This window comes from Cyclopterus lumpus, chromosome 11 (genome assembly GCF_009769545.1).
Source record: "Cyclopterus lumpus isolate fCycLum1 chromosome 11, fCycLum1.pri, whole genome shotgun sequence".
NCBI classification, from domain to species: Eukaryota; Metazoa; Chordata; class Actinopteri; order Perciformes; family Cyclopteridae; genus Cyclopterus; species Cyclopterus lumpus.
Genome location: NC_046976.1, coordinates 16,073,746 through 16,098,313, shown reverse-complemented (window position 1 = coordinate 16,098,313; position 24,568 = coordinate 16,073,746). Strand labels below are relative to the sequence as shown.

Here is a 24,568-nt window from a genome sequence, read left to right as displayed (position 1 = left end):
CTGTTATGATTGAGTAAAAGCTCAAGACCCACTTTAAGGACCGTGGCCTCAACACGCTATCTACGTGCCAGATTGAAAACGCACAGCAACAAAAATACTTCCTCAGTACGTCTGAACTTTACGATGCTGTAAATATTTTAGTTGTGCTTCTTAGCAGAATTTAATTATTTTCCTAAATCTCTTATTATGTCTAAACCAGATCTTCCAAATAACCTTTGTCCCTTTAGTGTGAAATAAATCCAACAGAGTTGTCCGTGTGTCTGCTCGCGGCGTCTTCGATGCCTTTGACACCTCAATATCTATCCGACCGGCGCACTGTGATTATTATTGAAACACCTCAGCTATGTTTCTACGCTCAAGGGCACTGAGCAAATGTCAGTGACTCACCAGGGAGTGGAGGGAGAAGCTACGCCACACAAATCTATTGCAAACAGGCAAATGGGAAACACGGCTCACAGACAGAAACCCAGTTAGGAGAAAGTCAGGAAGCAGAGGATGTAGTCATTGAGGTATTGTTCATGTGTGACTTGAGTCGGTTGTTTGAAATGCTCAGCGGGCGCGTTTGACAAATCATTCAGTTCAATTCTATTTGAACCCTGAAATTACCCAACGCAGGTTGTAATCCCAGTACAATGTTTGTAAAAACAAAGCAGGATTACCTCAAATCAGGAAGTGACACTTCAAATGATCCATTTTTTTTGCTGCTCGGTAAAACAGGAAATCAATAATCCCGGTGAGATTAAATGAAATCCTTGCCCTCACTCCGCATCCCCCTGGCAGGCAAACAGTTGTACCCTCTAACGAGGGAATGATTAGATTGTGATCGCGTAGCGCCCTTTGACAAGCAGGGCAGAGGTGATTCATAAAGATGGGTAGATATCCATGCACGGTGAGATTCAAATAGACAAGCCAGCAAGATGTCGTCAGCCTCAGCTCCTGTTTAAAAGTAAAAGACAAGAACCAAAGAGGAGAGGGCGACGGAGGATGAAAGCCAACTAGCAGTATTACCATCTACTTACTTTCCAGCCTGGATGGCTAATCCCCCCTCCCTTTCCAGATTACAAACTAACTGGATCAAAACCTGACAAAGAATAATACAGCACTGCGCGGACTCTAATATCCCACTAAACACTCAAAGGGCCTTCAATGGCTTCAAAAACACATTTGATTTGAAATAATCTCTCCCAAAGGTCAATTATATCTATAATCAGATTTTTAAGGGAACATTGGCAGGGAGGTGAACTGGTACCTCTCCAAGTACCAGTCCACATCGCCATTCCTGGTCCGAGCTTAACTCCACTGTCCACCAACCACCATCCGGTCCCCAAGTCCTTACGGACTGAGCTACCGCCCCACAGCTACCAGCAACGAATGATTCGGTTGGATTATAGGTATCCCTCTTCTCTATTGGAGGAGAATTGCCTTCTTTTGTGTGAAAACTGAAATACATAAAACAAAACAAAAAAGGGCTTTGCAAGGCTTGCCTGGCATTTGTTGGCACCGATGCGATGCACTGCCCCTAAACTATACTCTCCATCTTGTACCAAGCACAGCGCATACTACTGGTTGCGTGAGGAGGGTCTTAGGGCCTCTGAATGCTTCTGACATATTTCTTGTTGGATAATTCAACAGCCTCTGATACTCCTCCCCCACTCATTTCCGGACCTTGGAATTAAAGAACCTTGGAGCTGGGGGAGTTTTTGTTACTTTCCAAACCAACCTGTCTGACAAGCATTCCTGTTTACGCACAAATTGGTCAGGTGTGTTGAGGTGCGACTGGGTGCATCACTCAAATACCTTTGAGGAAGGTATTTCATTACTTTTCACGACTACTAAGAAAGGAAAACGAGAGGGAGTGTTTGGCCATTGGAATGCTGGGAATCCTTTAGATGTGGTTTGACAACGTTTCATAAAGTGAGTTTCAAGGGTGCTGATCCTTTTAGCCCTGAGTTTTTGTGATCAAACCCCAACCTACATCGGGCAACAGACCGGACAGTGTACTACACCTTACCAGGGGCATTTTTTAATTGCTGATTAACGACAGGGCACTTATTTAATCCCCCAAGGCTCGAAGAATACCCGCCAAATCTCATTAAGGAAAACTCCCAGGTCCCAGGTATTGATGGACCATCAACTAGTTATAGCAGGTATTATTAAGCCATAAATCTCTGGAGGCGGTTCCTTGTGGCTTAGCAGGATTTCAAAGCCTCATTAGCGAACACTAACCAGCATCATCCCGCCAGTTCTTTTAATGAAGGGTAGACTCAAGGTCTCTGGGAATGATCCTTTCTAAAAGGCCTCCGAAAGAGGTGAACTGCTTAAAGCCCCTCGAGATGAAAGCTCTTTTGAGTCCTTTGTTGCTTTAGCTAAAAGGACTAAGTGTTGGCTTGCGCAGGCTTTTGTCCCTCTTCATTTGGTTCGGCTATATATTCACAATGCACAAGTTCAGTGGGAGCAGAGGTGACAAGAGCAGGCAACAGAAGGCTGATTGGAGGAAGGTCAGCCCTTGGTGCAACTCCAACAGCCTCTAACCTTTGAATCAGCACTAAACCAATTGCACTTTGCCATTGTCTTGAACACGTTGCCTAGCAACGTGTCATCCCTGCAGTGACTTTGTGCGTGTGTGTGTGTGTGTGTGTGTGTGCAAGAGCAATTTCCATGGAAACAACACCAGCAGTACAGGCAGACACAACTGCTTCACTCACCTGAAAACGGTTTAGCCAATAGATACAAAAGAAAAAGACCAATAAATGAATTGTCTCATTCATCTTTGCTTATGGCTCATCATCTCCAAATAGGCCCTTCAGGGACAAATCAACAAACATTAAGCGATCAAATTAGCCAACAAGATGATATGAGAGGCATCAAGGCACAGATTACTTCCTAAATGTTAGTGACAGCTCATGGGTAGACATCAAATCTAATACATTCCCCCGCATGCTCGTTTTAATGATGCCTCAAATAAGAAATGAGTTTTGCATCAATATAGAGCAGTTGGAAATGAATTAGACCATTCAGACTTTGTGCATGATTTGCTTTGATGGCGAGCACCGACGGTGCTGTCATGGGGAAAGCTCATCATCCCCAACTCAGGTGCTTCACGTCTTATCTTTATAAAACACGCGGACGTCCTGAAGGGGCTTTTTGCAGAGTATGTAGACGGGTTAGCGCTCACTCGATAAAGTGCAACACTTGGCTTGATGCTTAGAAAGGCGCCCGGTGTCGTATCTGGCAACCTGCTCCAAAGCGAAGCAGCCCCCCATTGCTGAGGACAAGGCAAGTCATTTCCTTGCTTCTTCTACATTTAACTTGATCCAATTAAAAAAAAAAAAAAGAAGCTCAAAATGCACATGGACCATGGATGTGTTACTAACAAGCCATCGGTGCAGCTCGACTTCTACGTTCTCTGGACTGAGGGCAGACTGGCGCTCCAGAAACTCACCACCGCCTCATTTCATTTTTATTTCTTTTTTCACCATATTTTTATTGTAAATTCGGATTCTGATTCTGTAGACCGGACCTTGCTGATTGGCCCTAGAAATCTCATAGAGTGCACGATACATATTTTGGCCATAACATCAAAACTGTTACTTCTTCCCCACTCATTCGATAAAGACAACCAAAGCATTTGGCCATCGAGTAGTCGGGTCTCTGTTATGATGCACGACGCTCTGTCGCCACGTCTCCGTGGGGGCAGGAAGCCAGCAAATGCCACGGCTCCTCCGGCTCATATGATGAATTACAGGAAATCTCATTTGTCTCTGGAGTAAACATTGGAAAAGTGTCGAGGGCAGACTAACAATACAGCGGAGATAAGTGCATCGGGTGCACGCGCGATTACAGTTTCTAATTTAAAAACAAACATGCCAGACGGAAATAGCCTCTCCGTGAACTGCTGAACATTGCAGGCACAATAAAAGTAGACTTTATTGGCGACCAGTTGAATTGTATTTGCAATAGACTGTACGGGTGAACATAGTAAAGTGGTTTTATTGTGCTGCACGTGTGCCAGAGCAGATTAGGATGCCAATGAAGGACACGTCTTTGTCATTACAGGAAAAACAAAGTTCGGCCATGCTGCCGACTCCTTTGAGGAAGGAGAGGGATTCTCCGGCTCCGTGTCTTCATTTTCTGTTTGTCGTTTTGCTAGCTCGGGTGTTTTGCTTCTGCTCCCGCCGCTCCCTCTCTTCCCCTCATCCCATATGCGTAGCCAGCCTTGTTCTAACACACTCTTCTGCAGTCACACAGCTGGAAATGGGAGGAGGAAAGAAGGCGGTCCTGCTTTTCAACACGGTAAATTGTACCCTCGTTTTTTCTATTTTGAATCGTGAGTATGAATTGTTACTCCGAAGTCAAAACAGCCGTTCATTAAATACTTGAGGAGATTTTGTCGGCCTTCTCTTTGTGTACTGAAGCTGCCAATAGTTCTGGTGCATCAGTCAGGTCTGGGTTTTTAACTATTTGGGTACCGAGAGAAATGGCATTGAATGGTTGGTCCTTCTTGACCTTGGAAACAATCATTTGGAAATAATTGGAACACAGACTCCACTTACTAGCTTTTTCCGAAGCTTTCAAACAAATCTTTAAAACATTCATCAGTGGAAGGAGTTTGAACAGTCGATCAGCGTTTAAGATCACGAGATGAAGTGAAAAAGCTGGTCGGTTGAGTCAAGATTTATTTTATCAAAATATTCCCCCCTCCCCTCCCCCATACCTTACTTTATTAAGAATACACCTTTTCTTCCTTTTACAAAAGAATCCAAATGTCAAGATGGGGAATCTGACCAGATTTCGAACACATTTCAGTTAAAAAATGCAGCCCATTATGCTGCATCCAGTGATAATTTAAGTAAATGATAATGTTGGACGTGAGTAATTTCTCCCTCACATCTTCTCTCACGTTCAACCACCGAAGGGAGGAAAATGTGTTTATGATAACCTTTACTGTTGCTGTAGCCATTAATGGCTCCCCATCACGGTGCAGGAATGGTAATTCATTAACCTGCTCCATAGCGGCGAGGAACTACCACCAATAAACAGAGAGGGAGAGAGAGAGAGAGAAATAAATAAATAAAGACGGGGCAAACAACAAAGGAGGATAGAGAGGTATGGCGATATTTTGGTATTTTAAGGTATATAAATCACTATATCAGTAACAGGTGGATTTATCACCATAAATGACAGCACTAACTCCTCTTGTGCTAAATCACAGATGATGACGATCATCATCTCGTCAAAGATTGATAGTTGTCGGACCCTGGCCGGACACTCTGATTGGCCAAAAGTGTGTTTGAGGGGCGGGACTTAGTAAAGGATCAATTAGACGAAAACTAAAAAACTATTTCATGGACCAATCTGGTGCTGGATCTCGGTCTAATGAAATCTCAGTACTGAGAGAATTGCAGGTCACTCCTCGTTGCCTCGGTTGTGGGCCTCAGAAAATCAGACCAGTGCCAGTGTGCTGCTCCTTCCCCAGAAGAAAAAAAGCCTCTAAAAGGCCTCTTTCATCTTTTGGAAAAAATGTCTTTTCATCCTTAAGACCTAATGAAATTCCACACTGACGGGAGGACGGCGATTTGCTTTGTGTGTGTATTAGTTGTGTGTCGGCAGTGTCTCGTCTCGTTGACATGGACATGGAAATCCAGCGGGGGGGGGGGGGCATCACAACAGCGAAGCTCTGTGGAGACGCCGCGCCGTGAGCAATATATGCTTTAAGCTTTAAGGGGGGAAATGTTGGTGAAATGTTTCGGTGAACGCGAAACGCCGCTTCTTCTTTTACCTTTCAGTGAAAAAGAACGATATCTGACGCTCACAGCGCATTTTCGGATGAGCGGCTACAGGAAGTCACTGCCACAGCCACTTTAATCCAGTGTGACACAATCCAAGCCGAGGCTGTGAGCTCAATTACCCAGATGGGGCCAATAAAAAACACTATTTTCTTACCATATAATAATAAAAGAATTACGCTCTGTTTAATGTCATGCCATTAACCATATTTTTGCCCCATAAAGTGCAACCTCCAGTGTGTTAAAGGGGGTCGTCCAGCGATTTAGTGTTGCGCTCCCATGAAGTTAGAGATCCTGACTTTCAGGCGTTTGTCCTGACGCTCTCTCCCTGCCTGGCGAATGCCCTCGTCTTTTAATCCCGTAACGCCGTAACGCTTTCTGTTACACGATGGCGTCTCGATGGCGTCTGGCTCTGTTGAACTGATTTTTTTCAAGTGAGAAATTGGTGGAAGACAAACTTTAAAAACAAAGAACAGGGCGGCCTTTGTGATCTTGTGAGCCGGGCTCAACATGAGGCTGATGCTCAACTCTAAACCTGGACTTCCCCCTCAAAACTTCCCCACACAACGTAATGCGAACGGAAAGCTCCACACTGTGTGGCATTGTTGCACAGCTGAACAGTATCTGCTTGTTCTTGCACTTCTTTGAAGTTACCATATGATGTTAAGTGACATTTATTGAGGACTTGAACAATGAGACTGTTTCGTCAAATAAGAAAAATTGATTTTCAATATAAGAATAGTTGTCTTGTACATTTTCTACAAACTCCATATATGACACGTATTGGACACTTTGTGACCTTGACTGTGTCCTTGGTCTGTCTAGCTTTAATAATAAATAATAAATTCTATTTGTAAGACACTCTTCATCCAAGAATCTCAGAGTGCCACAGAGCCAGTACATAGTTAAAACTAACAATAAAAAAAGGAATAGTTGACAAGTCATTTGTAATAGCTTTGTAATAACGGGCCGCCCAATGAGTGCACCAGCGATATAAACTTGGCCGGTAATGCCGATCTCGCAAGGTTGTCACTCTTGAATCACCTGCCAGGTGGTGACATCATCGACGTGTGACAGCATAAGTGATTGACAGCTACGGCATGCGTGACAGACAGACTGGAAGTCAAAATGAGTGGAGACAACAAAGGATGTAAATTAAACTTTCCAAGTTATTTTTCACATCGAACACGTCTGGTGTGGCGTCTGCATTTACCGGCTTGATTCAATTAAATTCGGCACGATGGGAAAACTGTCAATACAAACTAAACTGCACCAACCACAGGAGCGATAATAGATGTTTTAGAAGGACAAGCATAATTAGATTTACTGGATCCATGTGGCGAATATAGGAGGAACTCGCTGACCAGCATGTGTGAAGCTATGGGGGGGAAATGTCAGCTGAAAGCGTCAGTTTGGTTATTAACAGCGATGGATGCAGCAATCGATCAGCTGCCGATCGAAAACCAGCTGTTTCTCAGCTGATCGGCCGTGACGGGTGACCGGCCGATCAATCGCAGATTTTTGTTGTTGTTTTTGACTGACACATTTACACATGTACTGCCGCCGCATGGCAGTTTTACATAACACAGATGGTAATGTCACACACAATCACACACACACGCACACACTGGACTATCTCTACTGTAGAGTGAAGAAGACACGTATTATAATAATTAGTAATTATGAATTAACGCTGCTCACAGTTATCACTGGAACGCTATCGTGATTTATAATAGATATTAGAAAGGGAATCATGACCTGTTTAACTTACTAACACTAGCTTATAATAAAACAATTAAAACTTTCGTAATCATAAAATGAATTGTGTGTTTTTATGCAAATGACCGCCATAGATGACGATAAAGTAAAAGGATAACATTTAGAATTTTTGACGGTTTATTGAACGGTAATGACAAAAGTTAGTCTGAAGCTTTACGGTCGATTCTAGCTCTTAGAAAGAAAGTTGAACGGTTCGCTTATTGCGATCACGACTCCGTCAGCGTTACGACGCATAACTCTTCTCTGAAGTTCGGAAACTGTAGGAGCAAGAAAAGCATTTGCATTTTCTTCCTTTTCTTTTCTAGAGGTGAACCAAACACTATCAAACGATAGCTGTGAAAGTGACCTGACACACTTTGAAAAGCACACCCGCCTCAACTTTTTGTCAAACTCTGTGCTTTATTCTGTCATTAATCACCGTGCACTCCCCTACTCGCACACGCTGTAATAGACTTCTGATGCCTTGTGAGCACCCACTTCAAGTAAAGTGTAGCTATTATTATCTCTTCAAGATGAAGTCCAGGGATGAAGTCAAATAACGTTTTAATAATATATCGGTCTCCTCCCCGGGCCTCTCTACAAGGCCGGGCTCTGCCATTACATGGTCCTTAAGAGGGGCGCGTGCGTGCACACACACACACGCACACACACACACACACACACACACACACACACACACCAAGGTCACAGAGACCTGCAGACTCAGCTCACTATTGTGAATAAATGTCCTGAGCTGCTCGTTAGCCGTCCTTTCAATATCGTATGCAGAGGAGCTGGCGGCGGGGCCTCTCCTCTCTGAAATTAACACATTCTCTGAAACGACTGAGGGGGGAAAAAAACTGCAGAGTTTGCTGTGAAAAGCGAGACGCGTTGAGCAGTCTTTGGTGGGCGCGCAGTCGGAAAAAAAACCGCAGAGCTATTATAACGTTTTAGCATTACGAACCGCGCCGCGCTTGTTCTGAGAAAGGGAGAAGGAGGAGAGGGGGGGGGGGGCGGGCGCATCGAAGGAAACCCAGGGTGACCTCCCGAGGCTAACCAAATGAAACTGTCTCTCAGTGCCCTTCCCGGAGTCATCATGGCAACATTGATAAGGTTGCACTCTGAACATTGATTTTATGTCCCTCCTCTATTGTGATGGGCTCTCATAGGCCGCAATCACTCACAGCCAGAAACATTCAGCCTGACCTTCGTCCTCCTCGTCGCTCTCCGGTGTTAATGAAGTCCACGTCTTGGGGAGACTTTTCACGTGAATCAAAAATCAAGAGCATAAAGACCTTCTTTTTTTTGTCCGGCGTGCGACTTGTCACGTCGATCTGAAAAAAGCAGATGGGGGCTTTGGGGGAGGGGGTGGGATGGGGGGGCAATCGGCACTGCGCTAGTTCAAAGACAGAGCCACAATGTTAGGCATCTGACACGGTGCACCCTGTGTTCTCTCATAGGCTGCATCTGTGATGGATTACATAACCGGTTTGCAGGGCAGCGAGAGAGACCGTCCTGAGCGTGAGGGAAGATTGCCTGAGTTTCTCACCAGTGGATGCCCAGATAAAAAAAAAAGTTCAATTAAATTCTACTTAATCATTAATGAGATAGAATACAGAACTGCGCTCCAGATCATACACAGTCTGCGAGACGTTCGCGCAGGATGAAAGCTAAATTGTCATGTTGACTTTCATGAAAAAATATACTTGACTAATAATAAAGCGTACGCGTGAATGCCCGAAACACGTCACAGTTGAATCGATGTGTGCAAATGAAAATAGATACAAAACAGGCACAAGTGTTGCAGCTTTAAGTCTGCAAGGTCTCCTCTCATATTAAAGATGTGTGCTCAGCAGACCTGCGTTAATAAAAAGGTGAAATATCAAAGCCGGTAGAATCCATCATCATTCAACATCCTCGTCGATGCTTTCCCTAACGACACCATTTATTACAGTATCGGCTAGAAAAGCCGAGTTTTTTTCCATCTGACCTTTCACTGAATCAGGCAATTACACTTCAGAAGCTTTGAATGTGCATGAACATGTCATTACTTTGTAGCGATGTAGAACGTAATTAGGTTGCTTATACGGTATTTAAGGAATAACACATAAATGATGCTGAATAATGAACCAAAAAATAAACTGTGTTTACAGTACAGTGAGCTCAGGAATAGTTTTGTTAAAACGAGGACGTCAACATGTCACCTTGTGTATATCCTAAAGATCACAATCCCCCCCCCCACACTCCTCCTCAGTGGCAGCTGCTGGGGATTCGTCACCTGAATGAAATCAAAGCCCTGGCAGGAAGCGGATCCTCGGTGTGTGTGTGTGTGCGTGTGTGTGTGGGCGTATGTGTGTGGCGGCTGCCCAGCGTGGCTGTGTGTGCAAAAGCTTTCTGCCAAAACAGTAATGAAATCTCACCGTATCGTTTCTCCGCATTATAACTATTTGTCCCGGTGCCAAGATGTCACTGTTTACCCACACATGAGGCCTCGGGCAGGAACCAGACACCCTCGCCCCTGGAGGGAAGGGGTTACGGGTGCTCACAGCGCAGTGGGGAAAAGAAAAAAAACATCCAGCCAAGCGATGATTTACGCAGATCCATTAGCTCATCTTAAAAACAGCATTACGGGGTTTTCTTTTTACTGCTAAACTGCTTTGAAAATAAAAGTGGAGACCCCCCCCCCCCATTAAGAGTCCAGGCTTGAAGGTGATAGCTGTTGAAAGCTGACCACAAAAGGGCACATTAAGAATTCAACAGCTAGCGCGGCCACATCAGCTGGAAAACCGACTGAGGCATGCAATGGAGACAATTAACCCCGTGATTTACTGTGCGGAGGATGATCAGGCATGGTACGGGGAATCTGCCCCTCTTTGCGGAAAGCCGCTCTTTGATTAACGGCAGCTCGGGGGGCCTTGCCGGCCCAGTGACTGGTGTCAGGGTGGGAAGGCTGGTGGCGTGAGTGGCTCCCACAGGCTCCCAATCGTGCAGGTGACCTACAGGCGGCCTGCAACTACCTTGAAAACTCCAACGGTCTTTTGCACTGAGCGCTTAATTAATCTTACCAAGGGCGGACGTGTGCGCGGCGAGGACCCGAGGCGAACCCGGGTGACTGAAAATACTCTGTGGCGGTTTGGCGATAAGAGCGACAGACACCTTTCAGGATGGGCAGCGGAGAGAGGCGAAGGAGAGGGGATGGGTTTGGCGTCACGATCCCAGAGTGATAAAGAAAATAAAAATACGAACTTTCCCACGCCGTGAAAACACACACTACGGGCGGATTTGAAGTGTATGCTTCAGTGGAGTCTGTGGGAGCAGCCTGGCTCTCGCTGCACTATTGATTCAGCAGCACTGCAGTTTAGAGGAGCGTTGGCCGGGTATGAGAAATGGAAAATAAACAGAGGGAACCAAGTGGGAGCTGTGGGAGCTCCATGGGAGCAGACCAACAGACACTGAACCAGTTAAAGAATAAAGAGAAAAAAAACGACCCACGACATACGACTTTAGAGAGACCCAATTGATTCAAAAGGCGTCAAAAGGTTTAAGTTTTCCTTCAGGTTTATTGAAAATGCATGTTTATTATGCAAATGAGACACTGTCTTCTATTTTATTTTGTGCTAAAGTTTCCAGAACAGAAATCTGAGCATTGGATGAAGCCAGGTTCAAAATCCTTGTCAATGTTTTTTTTTTTCTGCCCAGAAGGCATTTTGGATATCTCTTTTTATCACTCCATTAATCCAAAATAACTGTCAACAGCCATGTTTTTTTAGAAATAAATATTCGCTAAGTCAGGCTAAGACAGATAGATGAACAAACGCCTCTTCAGAATATAGATAGCAATGAAACGGGGAAAGCTTTGTGTCCGCAAGAGCGACTGAAGTGGAGCTTACTGGAGTGAGAAATAACTCATTTTGAGATAATGTATTGCAATATGTTACATTTTGCAAGACGCTACAAGTGAAAAGTGAAAATGAAACAGATATCGCCGTGAAACTAAAACCCAGTGAATTACTAATATTCAAGCTATTCTTCTTTTGTATAACGAGTTCTCTGAAATGTTGTGTGAAAATATGCAAATTAGGCATTATAGGACGCAAACGTTTTGAAGAATTTAGGAGAAATCCACAGACGCAAAAAGTAGTAAAACAGACGCCATCATTTGGTTTTTTGTTCTTCCCACTCAAAAGAAGACCCAAAATCTCTGAATTGACTGGCGCATGTTTTTGTAGTGACTCCTTTCACTTCAAACTGTAGTTTTAAATCAAATTTGGAAAACCTCCCAGACTCATTCACTCACTTAAACTCATTTAAAAAAAACAGGAAACTAAACATTTTCTTAAAGGGCGTCCACATTGACGCAAATGGAAAATGGGGGGAAAAAAACCCTCTTTCTTCAAGATTTGTTTATGGGTGGTTAAAAGGGGACTTGGCGGAAAAGCTCGTAGAGTCATCTATATTTTCGGGTCGCCCTGGCGACATTGTGTTTGGTTACCAATAAAACCACGTGATGGGGCATCTGGCAGACTCCAGAGCAGCTTCTTTCATCCGGCTGTCAAGCTCCTAAACTTATCCTCCTCGGAGACCGACCGAAAATAGACGACGGCGCGGCCTCAGTTGTAAACTTGAATAGAACAACGTCATCGTGTTGTTAGTCATATCTGTGTTCTTCAAAAGTCAAAATGTCCGCTTTGGGGAGGAGTCTAAATTGAGTTATATGAAGTGTAGGATCCAGCTACAGGAGTGTATCTGGAAAAGGAAATGAATGTATGCGTGCGTTTGAGAGGAATTATACACGTTAGCAAGACAGATACTGGAACGAGGTTTTTTGGGGGGGGAAAAACAAACCAGCTCGTTAAACCTGAAAAGCAGTGTTTATCTTTTCAGGCATCGATATCTGACCCTCGACCCCCAGTAAAAAATAAAAAAAAAGAGAGGAACCAGAGACGACAACACTTCAGACTGTGCCGGCGTATCTGACAGGTTTTCCCGAGGCCGCACATTTCTGAAGGCGGCTTCAAGCCTCAGCGATGCACGATGGCGTGGAGCACAGCTCGCCTTATCTCCCCTCGCTCACAACTGGTTGGTTGAGTTAAGCTGTAACAACACAGGCAGATAAAGAGACGCCCAGGACTGTTTCTGTCAGCCGTCTGCTTTATCTCTATGATGACAGGGAACTCTGGCTACTAACCAGCCCCACACACACACACACACACACACACACACAGACACACACACACACACACTCAGCCACTCCTCTACACATCAGAGGGGCTGATGTTCAATTATTCACATTTCACAAACGTGTTTGCAGCACGACGGCTCAGGTGGGGACGCAAAGCAGCAGCATCCTGCTTCGAGTTTTTGCAGGAGCTCACATCCTCAATGTGTTTATTTCTCATATTGTGATGTATTTTTTTTTTTTGTGTGCAATTTATTAATTACTCACTGTCCTTAAATTAAAAGGTGTGAGAAAGGAGGAAAGTGGCAAATCTGCACGTCTTTGCAAAGTACTATAGGTTCTGGTAGTGTTGTTGTTGTTGTTCTGCGTTCTAACGCACTGAAATACTTTCCCTGTCTGAATGTTTTGTACATCCTTTACTTTGAGTCAATGCTCCAAATACTAACCAAATAGCGCTAAATGTGTATTAAGCCGCCGTGGAAAAAATAGTCCCAAAAGCACCATTTGAAGGAAATAACTGAGCCCTCTTTTGTCAAAAGATCTAATATATTTTATCTCTTTTAAAGATCTTTAATTGGAACCAACGGGGCTGAATGCCACACAGGTAGAAAAGCAACGAGGGCAGAAAACAACATTTTGCTCTTTTAAAAAAAGGGATTTGCGGACGCTAATATAATAAATATAGAACATCACTTTATCCCACAACTCTCCAAAAGTAAAAAGGTAAAACAAATAAAGGAGCGCACCATTGAGCCACAGAGGGCAACCATGATGCAATAGCCCAAAGCTGTTCACGCTAACAGACATAGCATCAATGGTTATTTGTAGAGTGCGGCTGTGCACACTGGGGGCGACGCTAAACCAGTTTGACTGATTACTTCACCTCTGGATCGTTTTGGTGCAACAGATCCTTATTTTGATTGTGTTGCGGCTCTAAAAAGCCTTTGAAACGGTGATGAAACGCCGCGGCTTAAATGAGAGGAACAAAGAAACTTAATTAAATGAACGACTCAGTTCGTTTCTGATCGGGGATTTTGTCGCTGCACCCGTGGAGAAAAACATCCGATCAGAAGGGGACGAGATGTCTGCAACAAAACAGCATTATGGGATGCATCAGTCCTAATGGGTAACGCTCAGGAAGTCAAAGTGTGCGTCAGTCTGTGTATCAGACATGAATGAAGTTTCCTCTTTAAGCGTAGGAGAGGAAGTGGTACATTTATGTGCAAGTGCAATTGCGTTTCTGTTTGAATAGAGCGCATGTGTGCGTGTGCGTGTGTGTGTGTGTGTGTGTGTGTGTACACACAGAACATGTAACTGAGACTGAGCGGCGCTGATGGAGGATACTGCAGCCCTCGCTCTACAGAACAGGACGGCATATCTAATGAGAGGCTAATCATTCATCCAAGACAGAGACACGATGTGCATAGCTGATATATGATGATGACCTCATTCACACACGCACGCACAAACACACACACACACATGCACGCACATGCACACACACACCACTGCAGAGACAGGCTTAGTCAGCTGTAGCAAACTGCAGACAAGAGAGGGGAGGAAACGAGTGAGGAGGACGTGGTGTCAGATATAGCGTGTCAGATATAGCGTGTCAATACACCGGCCTCTCGGACACACAGACAGTAGACACGGTGTTTACGGTGTTTTTGCACCAGATGCAGATTTGCAGTCAGATGAATAAAAAGAGTGTTTTTCAAGCAGGTCACAGTTTGCCGCACGGCACAGTTGGCGAACCCGAAAGACACAGAAGGATGCTCCACATCCCGCCACAGACGGAAAGTACAAGGGCACCCTCCTTTTTCGCGTTTCACTCCAAAAAAAAACGCCGCAGTAATATTCTAGAGCAGCTGGTTGGGTCACTTATGGGTCATTCACGCAAACCCCACCTTCCCCTGCTGTCTGATGGGAAGCACTAGTGCAGTCACCGTAATGGAATGTGTTGTTTACATTTTTGTTCATTATTAAAAACTGTGGGATAAAAGATAATAACCATCTGGTGGTTCAGACATCGTGGAACAGTTTGGGGATATTTGCTGCGTGTCAAACTCCCTCCACTTGTCCTTTTCTGTATATAACATTGTCATCATTTTAAATACAGTCAAAATGCATAATACAGCTTCATATTAAAGCTTTTCTTTGACACCGATGGTCTTCGTATGACATTCCTTCGCCCTTTCAAACACACTTCCCATGGACGTCACTCATGGGAACCCGTCCTGAAGAGAGAAGTAAAAGTCATCCTATGCAACAAATTCTTAAGGTAATTAAAAGCAATTGAACATTTTTAAATGATAAAGTTGCCGCGCCCTGCTGCCGCGCCTGAAATAAAGAACGCCTCCACTGACAGAGGAAATTATATTTTTCAAAATGATTATAAAGCTACGGTAAAGAGAAAAGCTGCGTATTTAATGAGTGACGCATGAGGCCTCCAGCTCAGCGGGACATTCGCCGCGTGCACCCGCACACCCGCACACACGCATCTTTGTGTTCGCTTCACGGCAATTATTAAGAGCGCCGACGTCAAAGTCTTCTGGAGCATAATTTTTTCGTCGCAATCAGTCGCTGATGTGTGAGAAAATAAACCCACACTGCTGCACCGCGGGTCAGGTAATCACCACCAGTGGGAACCACTCTTGTCTTAAGGCGACACACACACACACACACACACACACTCCGATTATGAGTCGGGGGTGTGTGACGGACCATCAGTCTGCAGATAAGATCGTTCAGTGTGTGGAGTGAGATCTCGGCGTTTAACGGCTTAATTTCTTTCCGCCGTAGTCGCTGACATCACACTGTTAGATAATTAACGGACAAGACGTTACTTTTTTTTTGTTGCATTTACCAGATAGTGCGAGTCTCTTCGACAAAATGAAACCGAGCGTAATGTTCCCCGTGATGGATTAAACTTCCAGAGCAAGTATATATTTTGTCCTATTGCTCCTATTTCCTTACTGCAGCGACTCAGACGCATGAAAGGTACTTGAGGATGGGGGTTGGGGGTTTGGGGGGGGGGGTTGTATAGTGAGAGCCGTACAAGGTGTGAAAATAAAAAAAGGGTTTCAGTCAGCCAGTGGGAGAGCAAAGCTGGCTAAAGACATGCAGAATAATTAGTATTTCCATTGCGCTGTCTCCCTGCAGGGGGGCTGCGGAAATCTTTCAGGGCCTCCTCTGTTTCCTCTCTGAAGCAGATGGGTGAGTCTCTCTCTCTCTCTCTCTCTCACACACTCGCAGCTCAACTTCCCATTTTATTATTTTTGTATTTATTTATTCCTCAAACAATCTGAGGGCCTCAAATACAATGAGGGTTTTTTTTAAATCCCCGGGGCATTCCACCAGTGTAGCACAAATGTGGAGTGATTCTACAGATCGTGATATCGGCTGCTTGTTCAAATCTTCTTTCTTTTTTTTTTTTACGGTAGAACAAAGTGGCCCCTGAACGTCACCTCGCAGACGCACATCCACATAATCCCCCCGGAATGAATACCGTCTGTATCTGAAGCTGGGATTTTAAGTGCGTTCTCTCGGCCTACGAGACGCACAGACACGCATTTGTATTTGAATTCAGGACGTTTCCTTGAGTTGAGAGGACATAAATGTTATCGTATCGTCATCAAAACCGCCATCGTTCCTGCATCCGAAGCTCACGGGTAAACGAGGAAAAACCAAAAGAACAAGACTGGGGGGATTTGGACGAGCACGGGAGAGACAGGTATCCCACTCAAGCTATTAGCCGTGAGAAGAGCAAATGCGTGGACAACGTGGAAGAAACCAGCAGCGCTGAGGGGATGTCTGCATCTCCCAGATGAACTGAACCACGCCACCCCCCACCCCCCGTGGCCCTGAACCCTCAGGCTCTCCAGGGTTCACGTCAGTGAGGACCTGGACCTGGACCTGGACTGACCACACGGACACAAACACGAGACAACGGCTCTTCTCCTTTAATTAAATATACTTATTTACTAGATTCCTGTTTACATTCAGTTTATATTTTATTGATGTTTTGTATTTTATAGCCCTATAAAAAGGTCAACTGTGGCACTATTTTATGTCTTAGATTGTAATTTTCTTTTCTTTATATATACAAACACACACCATGAAGGAAAATGTAAAAAGGGAGTCAAATATAGTTTCTTTAACAGCGACGATCAAGTGACAGACGGCCGAGTCGAAACTGTGTGTTTTCAAAACAAACAGCACCAACAGCACGGCTGCTTTCTAACGCTACACAGATGTCTCCGGAGCGGTGACCTTGAGCGGTGACCTTGAGCTCCCCTCCGATGAAACAGCTGTGTCGTGGAATTATTTCAGCTATTTAAAGTCTGACACCTTAAACGACCAGAAGATTAATGCAGCCCCCCCGTCCCCTTTGTTTATTCATTTTCGACTGCATTGTTCTATTAAACAGCTCATTGTTACTATAATCCAGCCCCATAAACAATGAGTTTACACGGTCGCTACACTTGTATTTCCTCAGCAGTGAAGCTCCGTGTTCCCCATGCGGAAAAGCAACGTACACGTGCTGCTTTCTTATTCAGCCTTTAAGTCAATGGAAGTCATCATTACATTCTTATTTTAGGAGTATTTGTGAACCGTACTTGAGACTGCACATCGTCCTTCCCCTCCTCCGCGACCGTGTGTCAACAAATGCAGCTTTGAGTCAGAGCAGCGAGTAGCTGCCCGAACAGCTGGCGAGCCCACGAGGCTGTTTTCACAGCGGGAGGTCTCCTAATAACAAACTGGACCGCCTCCCCTCCATCTGACAAGAACCACTACGGTGACAGAAGCTCGCCCCGGGATGCCGCGGGGGGGGGGGGGGGCGGACTGCAGACCTGAACTACCAGCCGGACCACTTCGAACCTCACCCCAAATCATTCCAGAGGAACGAGTCCGGACCACACGGGAAGGAACTGAATTAGCTCTTCTTCGAGTCTTGAACTTTGACTACTGTGTGCTAATGTGTGCCTTATAAATTAAGGGTTTAACGATGTCCTCTTTAAATGAGTCGGATTAAACAACAACAACAACAACAACAAAAATAAGGTTTTTCAGACACTTGTAAATGTTGTGTATACTATTCAAATACGTTGAATGATACGCCGCGAGACAAGAAAACAGCTGGAAAGAGAACTTAAGGGCGAACCGGGTTTCTATTGATTTGAAGTAAATAAACTCAGCTGCAGCGCAGTGTGCTCAGAAGCTGGCGCTCCAGGCGACGCATGGCCGCAAGTCACCGGGTAACGGATTAGAAGGCGTCGGCCTGTGAGAGAGAAATGGATTCAGGTCTTCGGGAATTTGTTTTCAACTGCTCTTGAATTCAGGACGTTTCCTTGAGTTGAGAGAAAGAAAGCTGATCGGTCACGTGAGTTAAACGACTGCTGCAAAACGCACCAACAACTCAAGCGAGCTTACAAACGTTGTGTAAAAGGAATATTCTATTGAACCGTGAGATGAAGAGATGCAAAGTAATGGAAACAAACACTGCCCTTCGCCTCAGCTTTGATGTACACACACACACACACACACACACACACACACACACACACGGGACAAGTGACTCATCACAGCTGCCATCTCTGTGCACAGCACCAGGACTCGTAACGCCGTGTGTGTGTATGTGTGTGTGTTAGGCGAGTTGAACACGATGAAGCAAGATGCATTGTAATGAAGCACGAGCGTGGAGTTGATGTATGAAGGGCTCCGGTTTACGGCATCGTGTTACCTTTCGACAAACGATCCTAATCCGCTCCACGCGTAGAAGCTTTGCTTTGCTTTGATTGTACATTTGGAGATTAAGGAGAACTGGGTTTAGTGTCGGCATTTGGTGTCGACAGATGATTTTGTGTCTCGGAATCGGTATCCGGGGACAAAAGATTGGATCGGTGCATCCCCCCAGTGTCAGATTTAAACATGTTTTATGATGGCTAATATGTTCTAGTGTCAGATTTAAACATGTTTTATGATGGCTAATATGTTCTAGTGTCAGATTTAGACATGTTTTATGACGGCTAATATGTTCTAGTGTCAGATTTAGACATGTTTTATGATGGCTAATATGTTCTTGCTCTTTCAAAAAGAAGTCAAGCGTTACATCCCGGTTGTAAGTGATTCTAAATTGCGGCTTTAAGTCTCAGAAGTGGCTAACAATGGCCCCTAATCCATAAAGTCTCCTCTTTAAAAAAAAAAAAAAAAGTATCTTGAATGGTGTTTGGAGGAAGACGTCTCACGCAGTTTTCCCATCGGTTTCCGACATGCACGCTTTGTTGGCTTTTGGATTTATCGTCTCCGTAGTAAAAAGCTCCATTTATATTTATTTTATATTTGGTTGGAAAGAAGCTGACTCGGGAGTCAATAACAATCCGGGCACAAATTTTTCCTCCGTCAGTCACCGAGAGACTCCTGGGCGCGAAGTGAAGGGGAATGTAATTCACACCGTCCATTTTACTGACACCTTTCAACTCTGTCTTGTGGTGGCATTGGACACCGGAGAAGAGTAGGAAACATTCATGTATGAATCCGTTATTGACTTTGATCTATTGCAGTTCTAACAGACCTTTCTACAGCCAGTGATATAAAAAGTATACATGTGCTCGTTAGCGAGTTGTCTGTTGTCGGTATTCTACCAGCGGACCTCAGTCCGACAGCATCGAGGCCCCTTCAGAGCACCGGGGTGTGTCCACCGCCTTAACTGACGTTGACTTGCAGCCCAAACGTGTCCGCGGTTGCTCGCGGCAACTTGCGTAAACGGTCGGCGTCGCCAACAAAACGCAGACGAGTGTGTATTTAAAAATTAACTGAAAGGCTCAAAGGGGAACACCCGTTTGTGGGTTTCGGTTAACGCGGTCAAACCTTGAGCGGCGTCTCTGCGGCTGCGCGCCAATAAACGTGTTTGACTTCCACAGGACTGATATAAAAAAAAAAGAAAAAGATAAAATGTGATGAGACAGACGGCGTAGTTGAAAGCACACAGTTACTTTTATATGCTCTTAACTTCTCGTCATCCTCAAAAACTAAAAAAACAAACATTCAACTCAGTGGGACCTCAAAAGACCCCATTTGTTTGGTTTTTCAGGGCAGCCATCGAGTGTAAAGTGACTAATGTTCACGTAAAAGGACGCGAAAAACATATTCAGTTAACCCCCGTCTCACCTTTTCCTCGCGTGAATCCACACGTTTGACTTCGTGCTGCATGTTTGTACCAACAGCGATGATGTCACTGGTCGGTCACGGAAAACAATGCAGTGCACAGGGATTAACCCGCGAGGGGGAACCGGGCAGAACTTTGCTGGGGGCCTCTTATTGGCATGCCGAACCCCCCCCCCCCCCCCCCCACACACACACACACACACACACACACACACACACACACACACACACACACTCTCTGTCACCTCCAAGCTCCTTTCAATACAGTGAACGCTGCAGCCGATACGACGAGGCACTTTCATTCAGCACCCTGATACAGAGAAACCAACAAGCGGGAGGACTTGTTGACTGTTTTTGCGTGCCTGGTAATTGCACCGTGAGGGTTTCCTCCAGGAAAAGGTTTACCAGCAGTGGTAAAGCAGCCTGAAACATCTGGCCAGTGTTAGAGATTTAGTGTGTAGTCGACTGCCTGAACCACTTTCACACTCATCAAATATTTGCCACTGATCGCAGGACGAATCATTTTTTCTTCTTTTTTTCTTCTTTATAAAATGTTATCAACATCCATGATGTGCGAAATTTCCTTTGTAACAAATGTAATAAAATCGTGTGCAATTTCAGCGATTAGCTGCTTAATTAATTAATCAAAAGAAAGTCATTTTTCCAAGCAAAAAAACAACAACAACAACAACTATTTACGTCTCAAATGTTTAAAATGTTCCGCTTTCATATTTAAAAAAAGCACATTGGATATTTTGGACTCGTGACAACGTCACGTTGGCCTCTGAGCTGCTGGGACATCTTTGGACAACAAATGGTGATTCGATTAGACCAAACTATTAATGAATTAACTGAGAAAATAACTGGCAGATTAATCGATTATGATCATTAGCTGCGGCCCCGTTTCAATGCACTTAGTTGTGCAGATTGTTAGGCCTGTAGAATCGTATTTGTGTCTCTTAAACAACATTGAGACCGTTAATACACTTGAAGTCGACACTAAACAGCAGAGTGATTAAAGCTCTTCAGGTCCGAATGCGCCGGCCGGTCTGAGGCTCTCGAGGCTGCACAGGCTTGGTACCCGCAGTCCAGGATCTTCTAGTTTATTGGGTTAAAAACACAATAATCTAAGTTCTGTGTTAATTCCGAAATTACAACAAAAAAATGTATTTGCATCCACCTAAATGACAAATAATTGCCAATAGTTTTTTTTTTATTTTTTGCCCTATCATTGTACACTGACAGAGTGAACCAGCGCAGACAATAAAAGCCGAGTCGCGTTTGAGTAAATCATATCTACAACCCGATAGTCACGGATCAATTTACACTTCTCTCATTCAATTCCACTCCGCAGCAACACTTTCTCATGCCTTATTGCTTTCATTTCTAAAAGATCTTCGATGATATTCCTCTGGAACACACAAAGTCTTGCTGGGATTAAGAAGGACGGAGAGAGAGAGAGAGAGAGCGTGGCCAATCCCCCCTTGGAATCCACACATTGTTTCCCCTCAGCCGATTCTTATCAAAACGCTGCCAGGGCCATCATGAAAGGATATGGTAATTATGGGAAACACACGCACACACACACAGACACACACACACACACACACACACACACACACACACACACACACACAGCCAGGAAGGCCGACCGAGCACCGGGCTAATATAATGTGTCTGGTGTGGGGGCTATTTACATACCCTTCCACAGTGCTTGTCACATTCAATTAATTACTCTCTGGCAGGGTGACAGAGATGATTAAAAGAGCACGATGAAAAATATTTCCTCACATGGCTCCCAAAAAAAAAAAAAAATTGAAAGAAATCTGCTAGGTCCTTTTAAAGTGAAGCCAAATGATCTCCAAACAAGGCGTGATGTCTTAGTGCAAGTTAAAGGTGCGTTTTTTTTTTCTTTCTCTCTCTCCCTAAATCCCGAGAGGAATTACAATTCCATTCCTCCTTCTGCTGCTGAAAGGAAACGCAGAAAGTGAGTCAGAGAGGATGTTTGTAGGAGCGGCTGTGATCATGAGCTGTGCTTTTATTCTGGCGGGCGCAGGCGAAGGAGGAGGAGAAGAAGAACAAAAAAAAAGAAGAAGAGCAGAAGCCTGTTGGGTAATGAGCTGCATCACAGCGTCCGTTCACAACCCTCTCACATCTGATGTCTTTCAGCGGCCGCAGCTTATTTAACACGGTCAGATCAATTAGTAGGTGAAGAAAGGACCGGGGGAGACGGCAAGCCTTTTTTTTTTGTTCCAACAGACACGGAGGTGCGGCAGAAGTTTTTTTTTCTTCCCCATTTTCTTCTTCTTTTTCACAATGTGCTTCGCTTATCGTAAAAAAAAAAAAAAAAAAAGGAGCAGGCAGAAATGGGGATTGTTGTGGTGCAAACGTGGAGGGTAAATCAAACACCGGGGATGCGACAGCCTCGTGTGTGTGTGTGTGTCTGTGTGTGTGTGTGTGTGTGTGTGTGTGTGTGTGTGTGTGTGTGTGTGGCAAATACCCCAGGGGGCATATGAATACGTAAATCTACATTTCAAGTAGTGTCTCTGCCTCTCGCTGAAATATGCTCGAGCAACCCGAGCCTCATCTTTCCACACACACGACTGAGGCCTCCCGACTGCAGCCGAGCTCAATCCATTCGTCACGAGGGCTCCTTTCAGCCTTCAAGGGAGCCTCCCGTTACACAAGAAATGTCATTTTCCATACAAATGCCTGGCCCATGAAATGTCTTTCCCTCTCCCCCCATAATGGCCGGCTTCAGCCATATTAGCCTCGTCTTTAGCCCCGCCCCCTCGAGTGTGACAGACAGCACCTCATTCCTCGCCGACACGGCGTCGATGAATCGGTACGTCGTGTGTTTATCAAGCTGTCTGCAGATACACACTTTTCAAAAAGGGGAGATGGGAGCCGTTACCAGATGTTTCGCCCTTCCGACGAGTTCACAGCTGGAGCATTTTGTCGCAAATTACCACAGTTTGAAATAATCCACGCAAAAAAAACACGAATGCAGCTTTTGAATCGTTGCAATCATCCGCCGTCGAGTCCACTTCCCACCGTGCAGGTGGAATAATTGCGCACAAGCTCAGTGAAGTAATTGTTGAAGAGGCAGAGCAGACATCTGATTGGCTGTTGATGGCTAATGACTGTTGATTAGAGATCTTCAGGGAGACGTACACCGTTAAAAACTCTGAATCAGGTTCCAGTTTTGGGGCGGAGACGATCTTTCACGATCTGGATTCTGATACTTTGACCAACAACATTTGGGCAACATGAATATCACTCAAATATCTGCGGTGTGACATTTTTAACTGTGTGCCTCGATGTGTATTTCACACAATGCATGTTAATATGAAGGTAGTGAGAGGCCGTAGACACTCCAGGTTACACTGATTATATTCTGCCCTCGTTGTTTCGGAAGTCCTTTTGAAGCACCGCCTGGACGAAGTCGTTAACGATAACCTTTAAGCAAATTTAAAAAAAATATTTTGTATTTAATCAAGTTCCTTTCCCAAAAAAACAACGTAAATACGAGACTCAGTCCGATCGGCTGATAACCTGGTAGTTTCAATCTGCAGCCTATCGATCGGTGCGTCTCTATTATACGCAACCTCCTAAACGGTCTAGAAACAATAAAAGTAACATTTGTACACGGCGAGAAGGCTCGTGTTAACTTAAATAAGAGTTGAGGTATCAGGTTTGGTGAAAACACTGGATCTTTGCATCCCTTCTTTTTTGCATCGGGTAAAGAAATATTCCGAGGGCCTGAACCCAGCTGTGCCTACAAGCCCGATAGCGTCCATGCAGCAGCGATGATTTTTTTCCCCCTGCTTTCTCAGCCCCCCACCCCACACACACACTAACACCGCTGCCAGAAGTCCCCCGTTTGAGACGAGTACCAAAACGCTTACTCAACAAAAACTAAAACCACCCACAATGAGAGCTCTTACTCAGATCTTGATTGGCAGGAGCGTGCCTCCCGTCTTTCTCCGCGCTCTGAGGAAAATAAACCACGCAAACCAGTCAAGCCACGGACGGAGTGCCTTTTCCCACCCAGTTGGGAGTGTGAGCACACACAGCGCTGCCGCTACAGTGATCCTCATGGTAAACACCGCCAATCAGGTCAATGGCACCGATACTTATTTATTACCCGCGAGTCAGATGCCTCAGACTGCTCACAAGGGCCATTCATTACGCTTTAGCCTGAGCAAACAGCGGTGCGAATAGGGAACAATAATCCACCTATGCTATTCATGATGCTCGGTGAGTCACACACACACACACGCACACACGCGCGCACACACACACACAAATACACACACGCACCAGTGCCGTAGGTGTCGAAGCAAATAGCGCTCTTAAAAACACACAGTCAACAAGCTCCTACCTGCAATTTGGCGGCGGGTCCAAGGTTATCTCTGCTAGCTCTTTCTGGATTCTGAAATGAGAGGAAGATCTGTGTATTATTCATATTCATAGTCACAACACACACACACACACACAGTAATCTAAATCCTGCATGTAAAATCAATCTGCAAGTGTATACACTGAATGCCGCATTGATTTCCTAAAGAGCGTCTGAGCACTGCGATGCAACACAAGAATCATTTCTGTCGCGCAAGATCAACACGGCTGAATATTTGCCTTTAAAAAAACAACAAAAAAACACACATGGATTAAT

General features: G+C 44.8%; 1 protein-coding gene across 2 annotated transcripts in view; it reads right to left on the bottom strand.

Annotated features, from left to right (window-relative positions):
• The window catches only part of LOC117739130 (ubiquitin-conjugating enzyme E2 E2-like), a 49,019-nt gene that overhangs the window by 16,735 nt on the left and 7,716 nt on the right, over nt 1-24,568 (bottom strand). For both annotated transcript variants that reach the window (XM_034545425.1, XM_034545424.1), the window contains exon 3: nt 24,275-24,325. In XM_034545425.1, coding sequence (XP_034401316.1) covers nt 24,275-24,325 — 51 coding nt within the window. The remainder of the gene's footprint in view (nt 1-24,274; nt 24,326-24,568) is intronic.